Genomic DNA, 11,193 nt, shown 5'->3' on the forward strand with positions numbered 1-11,193 from the left:
CAAGGGCACAAATCCCATTCGTGAGGGTCCCACCCTCTGACCTAATCACCTCCCAAAGGCCCACTTCCCAATACCATCATATCGGGGGTTAGGATTGAAAAGATGTACTTGGGGGTTGTGAGGGATGACACACGAACATTCACACCCCACAGGGAGCAAGGAGATTTGACGAAACAAGACTGGCAAAACAAACCTTAACGACTGCCAAAGCCTGTTGATAGCTACATCAACTTCATTAGAACATACTCTACATTTATGTAGGCTTGAAGTTCTCCTAATGAACATCTTTGTTTAATGTTTATTTTGGAGAGAAAGAGAGCACGTGCACCAGGGGGAGGGGCAGAAAGAGGGAGAGAGAGAATTCCAAGGAGGCTCCTCGCTGACTGTGCAAAGCCCGACACAGGACTCAATCCCACAACTGCAAGATCATGACCTGAGCCAAAATCAAGAGTCGGATGCTTAACGGACTGAGCTACCCAGGTGCTCCTAATAAATGCCTTTAAAAGAAGAGACAGTGGAATCACTACATAAAGAAATATAATTTAAAAACGTCTTGGGGCACCTGGGTGGCTCAGTCGGTTAAGTGTCTGACTTCGGCTCAGGTCATGATCTCACGGCTCGTGAGTTGGAGCCCCACATCGGGCCCTGTGCTGACAGCTCAGAGCCCAGAGCCCGCTTTGGATTCTGTGTCTCCCTCGCTCTCTGCCCCTCCCCCACTCACTCTGTCTTTCCCTCTCTCTCTCAAAAACGGATAAACATTTAAAAAAAAAAGTCTTAAATCTTTTTCCAACAACAGGAAAACATTTCACAGGCGAACAACATTTTCTAGTTATAAGAAGAACCGGAGTAATAAGAGAAGCATTTTTGTATGAAGGACCTTTACCTCCGCCATCCTCGGTCTATGAGATCCTGATAATCCTGTACGGTCATGGAGTGTGCCCACATGCCTGAAAAAGTAAGTGCCATGTACCAAGTTAATCATAGCAGGTTGAACTTTTTTTTTTAATTCAAAGCGTTTTCTAAATGTGAATATTGAAGCAAAAAAAAAAATCTAGCTCACACTGGAAAAATGAAAGTTTGCACATACTTCACACCATGTGACATAATACACAACAAATGAAAAAAAATTATTTACCTTAATCTTAAAAATCAAACAAATCAAAGTGATTACATTTAATTCCGAATTACTCTATAGTCTCTTTGACATTGTAAATTTAAGGTCCTCCCTGAGATCAGATTACACAACACCTTTAACCATAATAATATCCCCGATAATTTAATAAGCTGGTCCCCTCCGAAGAATTGGAAAGCAAATCTTTTCTTATGCATTTAATTCTCATTGTTATGTTTTTAGCATAGTCTTGGACGTTGAAAATAGAACAAAAGTATACAGCAGTATTCCTTTTAAGTATAAAAACTGAAAGCAATCGAAATGCTCAGGAACAAAAAAGTGATTACAGAGGACATTATCAGTATGATGGAATAATTAATGATGCAACCATGAAAAAACATTAAAAGGTATATCTGAATTAATGTTAATAGAAAAATAAATGTTTCTCTCGTAAACAGCAAACTGCATCAGAAGTATGTAAAGACAGGGGTGCCTGGGTGGCTCAGTTGGTTGAGCGTCCGACTTTGGCTCAGGTCACGATCTCACGATTCGTGGGTTTGAGCCCCACATCGGGCTCTGTGCTGACAGCCTGGAGCCTGCTTCAGAATCTGTGTTGCCCCCCCCCCACCATTCCTCCCCTGCTTGCACTCTGTCTCTGTCGCTCTCAAAAATAAATAAATATTAAAAAAATATTTTAAAAAGAAGTATGCAAAGACAGAGGTACGCTTGATAGCACAGGTTGTATTAAGAAACAGAAATGTCCAGAAGCCTTGCAGGTGCTCATTAACACTGAATTACTTTATGAGCCTCAATTTCATCATCTATAAAAATAGGAATAATAAAACCTACTTAATAGGTGCTATGCCCTATAGTAAAGATTATCATCAGAACTAAAATAAATACGATGGAAATTTACAGTTGTCTCTTTAGGTGAAAAGGCTGAAAACTGATTTCTTCCACAGAACTTTAAACAAAGGACATCTATATTAATCAACTTCCTCTTATTAAAGTTACTGGGAAAATAATGAAGAATCTATGAATATGTTAATTTTAAACACACAATCTAAAGTGCTTATTACACACATACTATAGTCAGAATACCAAATTCTGAAAAAGATGAGGAGGAAATCTCTAATACCCGAAAGCAATCACTGCCACCATTTGGTGTGTTTCCCCCTGGGTTTTCATCCTCCCAGAGATCCTGTTTTTCTCCGTCTAACCCTACGTTCTAAACATTTTTCTGCTTAGCTCTTCATAACCATCACTCCAAATGATTGCATTATATTACATTCTACTTCCTCTTACCCACAAACATCTAATGAACCATTTCAACTAATGAGTAAACGGACACACCATAATCGTCCACATCATTGCCCTGCTGTAGGACATTTATACATATTTTTAACGGGAACTACCTAAACGTGTATCTTCATAGCTATCCCATTTCCCACCATGATGCACTATTTCTTAAAATAAAAGATTCTATGCTTGCCAATGCACGACACAGCAGGTAATATAAACATACTGTTTTTGTTTACAAACAAATCTTCCGGAAGAAACCTGAACCATGATGGGGGAAAAAGAAAAAACAAAACAAAACTGTGAGCTGGCTTTGTTGTTCTGGGGGTGGGTGGAGGAACGATAAGGCATATGAACAAGCACCCGGTAAAATTTTCAAACGCATTAACACAAACAGGCTCCCTTGCCAGCAGCGTCTACGGTCCGTCACCGGCGTCTCCAGACGCATTTTATCGAGATGCCCCCGCCCACGTATGCACACACGTCTCCCTGTACACAAACAGCCCACCCGACACGCCGCATTCTGCACTTAAAACCGGGGATGATCCCACAGCAGCATCAGCACTCAGAGGCCCGCCCCAGCGGGACTGACCACTCGGCAATGCTCCCCGGCATGGCTTGCTTGCTGTCACATATTTAACCCTGTCCTACTGGTGGATGACGAGCACCTGTTGCCACACTTTGGGCTGCGGCGAGACCATCATCATCCCGCACTTCCGACCACCTGTGTGAAGGCTAAGCACCCAGATGCTTCCCTGATGAATCAGAGCGGAGATTCGTTTTTAATTGTGACAGCTACGGCCCTCCCCGGCGAGCAGCGTTCCGCAACACCCTCCTCGAGACAGGATCTGGCCGGGGGCTCCCGCCGCCGCGCGTCCCTGGGGGCCGAGAGCGCCGAGACCCCCCCACCCCCGAGGCCGCCGGCCGGCCGCGGAAACCCGAGGCCGCGACGCCCTCCCCCACCCGCCGGCCCGCTCACCATTGGAGCGACTGCCCGACTCATTCTTGCAATAGCCGCAGCGGTAGGAGTCCTCGCCCTCGAAATACTCCACGATGCTGGGCGAAAGAGCTGCCCAGGAAGCCATGGCCCCGGCCCTCCAAGCGCGACGCCGGTCGGCCCAGCCCCGCCGCCGCCACCCCACAATGCAGCGCGCCGCTCGGGAGTCCCCGAGGCGCGCGCGAAGCTGCTCGGGCGCCCGCAGGCCAGGTTCCCCAGGAACCCCGCACGCTGACGCCGCCCGCGCCATCTTGACCGAGGGCAGCCGTCCGCTATTTCCGTTCCTTCTCCGACCTGGACCGCCATCTTCGGTGAGGGTGAGGAGGAGAGAGGAGCGCGAAGGGAACCAGTCGGGGAAGAAACGAGTGGGAGAGGGACGCGGGAATTGGGGCGCCGGGCCTGTGCGCTCCCGGGCCGGGGACTGGCGCGGGGCGCGGCGGGCGGTGCGGGGATTGGACGCCAGGCGGCCACGCCGGCCCCGTCCGTGGGGACACTCACCGCAGGACACCTTGCCCTCCTCGGAGTCGCAGTAGCCGCAGTGGTAGCCGGCCTTGAGCCCCTTGTACTCCACCACCGAGGCCATGGCCGCCTCCAGGGTCCGCCGAGGCCGGCCACGCCTCTCGGCGCCCCGGGGCCGACCTCGGCGGAGCGCGGGGGCCCGCGGCGGGGAGGAGTGGAGGACGGGGTCTGGCGGTTGCGTCCCAGCGCCCGGACCCGCGCCCCTAGCTCCTCCTCGGGGTCCCGGTCCGTGTTGGGGCCGAGGCCTCCGGAGATGTTAGCGAAAGTGGTAGTCGTGCCCCTCGAGCCCCGACTTAGGGCCGGATCTTTGCATAATTCCTCGCCAAGCATTCCTACAACCGCGCATCTTCAGCTCCGTTTTACAGATGGGGAAACTGAGGGCCGGAGGTTGTGACTCAGTCATTTCCTGCAGGTCTCAGTTTAAAAGTTACCATCTCGGGCCGCCCTGACCACCATGTGGGTAGCCAACTCCAGCTTCCAAACCAGCACGTACTCACTTAAGTGCCAAAATAGAATAAGTATACTCGCAGGTGTTCTGTGAATAGCTGTCGTGGGTGAATTGAAGACAATGTTTTTAAAGCAAACAACTGCCAGAGCCCGTATGTGCCTTGTGCTGCTATCAGCCCATTGCCTATAACTTTTAAAGAGAAACTGACAAATCTAGATTTTTTTAAGATATTATTTTAAAAGTTTTTCTTAACTGTGCAGGGCAACCAAAACATTTATGTAGATTGAATTCAGCCCGTGGACTTCCAATTTGCAACCCCTATTTTAAGAGTCTGGGGCAAAGTATAAAAATGAGTACCTCCAACAAGCTAATTTTCCTTAATATTTATGTGCACAGATAATTTAAGCCTGTCTGTACAGTTTTCCTAGTCAACAATAAAGCTGATTATCTTTTTGTAGTGTTTTGAAAAGTGACATCGTGGGGCGCCTGGGTGTATCAGTAGGGCTTAAGCGTCCGACTTCCATTCAGGTCGTGATCTCCTGGTTCTTGACCTGTGAGCTGGACCCAGGTGATTGGAGGTGCCTCACCTGTTCTCCTCCTTGGTTCCCACTTGGCTTTCACACTTACAGGGGCTGCTTCGAGGTTATAGCCTTGAGATAATGATGAGAACACCTGCACAGGATACTCGGCTGAACCCAATTAAGGCCTCTCTGTACAAACTTTTTAGATATGGTAGGTGGGTGTGTGGATCCATTCTTCCTGCTGCTGCCCAAGCAAGCCTCATATGTAAGTTCCCTTTACTTATTAAAACTGCCACCTACCAACCTGGAATGGCCTACCACTTCCTTTGGTCTGTCCCTGCCCTCCACGTATACACTCTTATGTCTGTTACTAGTTGTATGATCTTGAGAGGTTATTTACCCTGGCCTTCATTTCCTATGTTGTGAAGTTACTGGAAGGATTAAATGAGTTGTCACATATACCTAGGACATTGGCATTGTAGCTCGAGGCTGGCATTCCCTGCTTGGGATGAGGTGGGGACAAAGAGACAGAAGTCAATTGGTAGAGGGCTATAAGAAAAGCAGGAAGCCTCCTGGCTTCCTACTCTCTGTCTGAGCATGGCATTCTGCTCTCTGTTTTGTCCACAGGACTTTACTTCAAAATGAGAACCCGGCTGGGAAAGGCCCGTGAATAGAGCCAAATCTGCCGTAATAGACAAAATGAATGAGGTCTGTCTTAATGGATACTGATAGGTAGCAAGGGACCTTCAAGTTTAAGGAGTTGGAGGAACTGGAGAAACCCAGAGGGGCCCTAAGAACCTCCTGTATGCTACACCACTATCCCTTAGGTTTTTTCCCATTGTGTAGGCACAAGTGATGCTTAGTAATGTAGTAGGTCACTGGGCTACCAAGAAACATCTTCACCTTAAGCAAGTGTGTATCCAGCACAGTAGACGTTGGGTTCAAGAATGTGGAAACTGACCTTCAAAGTTTACCTGTTTCTCCAAGCTTCATAATTTCACTTTATTTTAATGTTTATCTTTGCGAGTGAGAGAGATCGCAATCAGGGGAGGGGCCAAGAGAGAGGGAGACACAGAACCTGAAGCAATTCTGGGTTTTCGATGTCTTTTCGATGACCTTCTGCAACAGAGGGAGGAAGGTGATAAAAATAAAATTGTGAAAAAGAGATCAACAAAGACTCTAGGGCAGTGGTTCCTAGATGTCTTTATTTTGCTGAAAGAGAAAATGAGTTTTCATCTTCCAGGCCCAAGTGAGAAAAATAACTTTCAGCTTCAGTCCCCCCCCTTTTTTTAATGTTTATTTATTTTGAGAGAGAGAAAGAGCACCAGTGAGTGAGAGAGGAGGGGGGGGGGGGGAGAGAATCCCAAAATCCCAAGCAGGTTCCATGATGACAACGCAGAGCCCAACAAGGGGCTTGATCTCATGAATCATGAGATCATGACCTGAGCTTAAATCAAGAGTTGGATGCTTAACCAGCTGAGCCACCCAGGTGCCCCCAGCTCCCCCTTTTTGTGGGGAGACATGGGAAGAAGACATTATTGGAATGTTCCCTTACGTATGAAATTGCAAGCAATAGGTAGTTGTCTTTTAATTTTCTTGTTTAACGGAATGAAATGCTGGCAACACTAGCTGTGAGCCCATTAATGTTTTTTTTATGTCACCACGTTTTTTATGTCACTAAGTGAGCCTGCAGAGTGGAAGAGGGAGGCCCTGATGATGTCAAGGAAGCTGCATGGGCTAGGCCCAATTCATGTTTCTTGAATTGTGGAACGCATTCCTCTTTCTTCTGAAAAACGTGAGTTGATGGGGCCTAAGTAAAGTCAGGGGAAAAAGAGTAAAATACAGATAACCGGAGGCAGAGAAGAGGGGCACTCTAGGAGGAGGTGGCTAGGAACACCAGGGGTCTCAGGTGCTGGCATGGTAGCCACCTAGAAGATGCTTTGCTCTGTGGGCCACTCACTGTCAAGAGGCCTGATTGGACATTTCCCTCCACTGGACAGACATGTACTCTCCAATGTACTTTCCAATTTGGTAGTGTGAAAATTAATAAAAGAAACTGTGTTTAGAATAGGGTTGGGGGAGGGGCACCTGGGTGGCTCAGTACGTTAAGCATCTGACTTTGACTCAGGTCATGATCTCACCGTTCAGGAGTTCAAGCCCCGCATCAGGCTGTATACGGACAGCTGAGCCTGGAGCCTGCTTCGGATTCTGTCTCCCTCTCTCTCTGCCCTTCCCCCGCTTGTGCTAGACTCTCTCTCTCAAAAATAAACTTGAAAAAAGAAGGGGCACCTGAGTGGCTCAGTCAGTTAAGCGTCTGACTTCGGCTCAGGTCATGATCTCGCAGTTTGTGAGTTCAAGCCCCCTATTGGGCTCCGTGCTGACAGCTTGAAGCCTGGAGCCTGCTTTGGATTCTGTGTCTCCCTCTCTCTCTGCCCCTCCCCCACCCACACTCTGTCTCTCTCTCACTCTCAAAAATAAATAAACACTAAAAAAAATTTTTTTTAATGCAGAAAGTCAAAGACAAACAAAACTCTTGAAAAAGCCAGAGAAAAGAAAACCCTTACTAATAGAAGAGCAAAATAAGATTTACATCAGACTTTTCTTTAGAAAGCATGTAATAAGAGAGGGAAGTGAAATACTTAAAGTGTTGGGGGGGGAAAAAAACACCAACCTACAGTTCTGTGCCCAGTGAAATTATTCTGCAAAAGTGAAATAGAAGTACAGGCATACCTTGGAGATGCTGTGGTTCAGTTCCAGACCACTGCAGTAAAGCAAGTACCGTGATAAAGCAAGCCAAATGGATGTTTTGGCACATAAAAGTTAATGTGCAATGGCATCATGTCTTAAAAAAGTACACTAATTTAAAATACTTTATTACTAAAAATGCTAACTGTCATCTGAGCTCTCAGCCAGTCGTAATCACTGATCATGGACCACCATAATAAGTATCCTAATGAAAAATTTGAAACACCACAAGATTTACCAAAATGTGACACACAGACATGAAGTGAGAAAATATCATTGGAAAAGTATTGCCAACAAATTTGCACGATGCAGGATTGCCACAAATCTTCCATTGGTAAAACACAGTATCTGCAAAACACAGTAAGGTGAAGTGTAATAAAATGAAGTATTCCTGTAAAGGCTCCTCAAACAAAAATGGAGGGTGTCTATCACCAGTAAACCTGATTGGCAAAGGATGTTAAAGAAGATTCTTAAGGAAAATAATTCAGAAACCAATCCACATAAAAAAAGGAAAAGCATTTGGAGAAGGAATAAATGGAGATAAAATCAAATGTTTCATTTTTAAAAATTTAATTGCTTGTGGGCCGCTGGGTGGCTCTGTTGGTTGAGCATCTGACTTCGGCATAGGTCATAATCTCACGGTTTGTGGGTTCAAGGCCCGCGTCAGGCTCTGTGCTGATAGCTCAGAGTCTGGAGCCTGCTTCTGATCCTGTGTCTCCCTCTCTCTCTGCCCCTCCCCTTCTTGCATTCTGTCACTCTCTCAAAAATAAATGAACATTAAAAATTTTTTTTTATTTAATTGCTCTAACAGATAATAGGCAGTTCAAAATAATAATAGCAACTTGTATAGGGTAATTTTACAAGTTTATGGGTAAGTTGAGTGAGTGACAGCAATGTTATAATGGATGGGAGGGAGGAATTGGAAATACTCGTATAAGGTACTTGCACTGCCTGTGAAGTGGTGTAGTATTCTTTGAAAGAGAAGTTGGATTAGTTGTAAGTGTATAATGCAAACTCAAGGACAACCACTTAGAAAAGAAAAAAAAGGTGCTATGCTGAGAGAGGAGTAAAACAGAATCATGAAATGCATAATTTAAACCAGAGAAGGCAGGAAAAGACTGGAGGACAGAAAGAAAAAGAAAAGAAAGAAAGAAAAAGAAAGAAAGAAAGAAAGACGAAAGAAACCAAGAACAAGAGCAATGAATAGAAAACAATAACAAATATAGTAGATATTAATCCAGTTGTATCAACAATTACTTTAAATGTCAATGGTCTAAATACACCAATTAAAAGACAGACTGTCAGACTGGATAAAAAAAATAAGACCCAACTATATGTTATCTACCGAAAAAAACACTTTAAATGTGAAAGCAAAGATAGATTAAAAGTAAAGGGATGAATAAAGATATACTATTGTTAACACTAGTCAAAAACTGGAGTAGCTACATTAATTTCAGCAAAGTAAATTTCAGAGCAAGGAAAGTCAGGGATAAAGAGGACCATTACATAATGATAAACTGGGCAATTCTCCAAGAAGACAATTTTTAACATGTATACAATTAGCACAGAGGGGCAAACTATGTGAAGTAAAAACAGAATTGCGAGAACTAGATGAATCCACTATGATAGAGACTTCAGCACCCTATATCAGTAACTGACAGATCCAACAAGCAGAAAATCAATAAGGACATGATTGAACTCAACAACTCCATCAATCAACTGGATCTAACTGACATCTATAGAATACTTAATCCAACAGCAGCAGAATACACACTCAAGCTCGCAAGGAACAGTCACCGAAATAGACTACCTGCTGTGCCACAAATTTCAAAGAATAGAAATCATACAAAGTATGCTTTCAGACCAAAGTGGAATTAAGGTAAAAATCAACAACAGAAAAGTAGTTGGCGAATTCCAAAATATTCAAAGATTAAACAACACACTTCTAAACAACACTTGGGTCAAAGAAGAAGTTTGAAAAGAAATTTAGAAATATTTTGAACCAAATGAAAATACAAATGACCCTTGAACAATGCTGGGGTTAGGGGGGTGCCAAACCCCACATAGTCAACAATCCACATATAAATTTTGACTTCCCAAAAACATAGCTACTAATAGCCTACTCTTGACCAGAAGCCTTATCAGTAGCCTAAGCAGCTGATGAGCACGTATTTTTTGTGTTATATGTATTATTTACTATATTCTTACAAATGAAGTAAGCTAGAGAAAGATGTTATTAAGAAAGTCATAAAGAAGAGAAAATACATTTATAGTACATATTTCTCAAAATCCACAAATAAGTGGGTGAGTGTGTATTCAAGAATCAACTGTACAACTTACTAGGTTTGTGAGAGCAGCAGTGCTTAGAGGAGATTTATAACATTGGATACATATACTAGAAAAAAATCTAAGCTATCTCAGGAAACTAGAAAAAGAAGAGACAAATCCAAAATAATCAGAAAAATAAAGAGCAAAAGTAAATGAAAATACAAGAAATCAATAGAGAAATTCCAACAAAACCAAAAACTAGTTCTTTTAAAAGGTCGGTAAAATTGACACACCTCTAGTAAGACAGACAAAATGAGAATACAAATTACCAATATCAGAAATGAAAGAAGGACCATCACTACTTATCCCATGGACATTAAAAGTATTAACAAAGGAATATTATGAACAACTCTATGTCCATACATATGATAACCTAAAGGAAATGCATCAATTCTTTGAAAGGTGCAATCTACCAAATCTCACACAAAAATAAATAGATAATCTGATTAGGCCTATAGCAAAAGTAATGGAATAATAATTAAAAACCTTTGAAAACAGAAAACCCCAGGGTTGGGTTGGGTTCATTGGTGAATTCTACGAAACATTGAAGGAAGAAATTATACCACCTCTCCATAGTCTCTTCCAGAAAATAGAAGCAATTCATTTTATGAGGCCAGCATTATCTTAATACCAAAATGAGACAAAGACATTGCAAGAAAACTACAGACCATATCTCTAATGAACATACATGTGAAAATCCTCAACAAAATGTTAGTAAATCAAATTCAACTATATAGAGAATCATACACTCTTATACCTTTCAAAAACAATGTAATCCATGTCATTAACATGTTAAAGAAACAAAATCATATCATATCAATAGATGCAGAAAAAGTATCTGACAAAACTCAACATTTATTCATGATAAAAATTCTCGGCACTAGGAATAAAGAGAAACTTCCTCAACTTGAGGAAGAACATCTACAAAAAAAACCCATACAACTATATTTAATATTTTTATATTTCATATTCAATGGTGAAAAACTAGATGGTTTCTCAGTAAGATCAGGAATAAGGTAAGGATATCCCCACTCACTACAGCTCTTCAATATCATGCTGGAAGTCCTAGCTAATGCAATAAACAAAGAAAGGAATAAAAGGTACAGATTGGGAAGAAAGGAATAAAACTGCCTTTGTGCACAGATGACATGATTGGCCAAATGGAAAAATGCAACGAATCAACAACAATAAAAATCCCCTGGAACTAATAACCAATTATAGTAAG

General features: G+C 43.1%; 1 protein-coding gene and 1 long non-coding RNA gene across 8 annotated transcripts in view; one reads left to right on the forward strand and one right to left on the reverse strand.

The window, feature by feature from the left end:
• ATE1 (arginyltransferase 1) overlaps window positions 1-4,046 on the reverse strand; it is a 157,245-nt gene extending 153,199 nt beyond the window's left edge. For 3 of the 6 annotated variants that reach the window (XM_049645868.1, XM_049645867.1, XM_049645866.1), the window contains exons 1-2: window positions 3,390-3,657; window positions 884-947 (exon numbers count right to left, since the gene is read on the reverse strand). In XM_049645868.1, coding sequence (XP_049501825.1) covers window positions 884-947; window positions 3,390-3,657 — 332 coding nt within the window. Of the gene's footprint in view, window positions 1-883; window positions 948-3,389; window positions 3,658-3,905 lie in introns of those variants that run through there. The other 3 variants (XM_049645870.1, XM_049645869.1, XM_049645871.1) reach the window with 2 other exon arrangements.
• LOC125933017 (uncharacterized) lies at window positions 3,632-10,909 on the forward strand. Of its 2 annotated transcripts, none has more exons than XR_007460835.1 (4): window positions 3,632-3,718; window positions 5,523-5,603; window positions 6,578-6,690; window positions 7,024-10,909. It is a non-coding gene; the product is annotated as an uncharacterized LOC125933017 (long non-coding RNA). The 2 variants fall into 2 exon arrangements; XR_007460836.1 differs by having other exon boundaries at window positions 3,637-3,724.
• The last annotated feature ends 284 nt before the right edge of the window (window positions 10,910-11,193 follow it).

This window comes from Panthera uncia, chromosome D2 (assembly GCF_023721935.1).
Source record: "Panthera uncia isolate 11264 chromosome D2, Puncia_PCG_1.0, whole genome shotgun sequence".
NCBI lineage: Eukaryota > Metazoa > Chordata > Mammalia > Carnivora > Felidae > Panthera > Panthera uncia.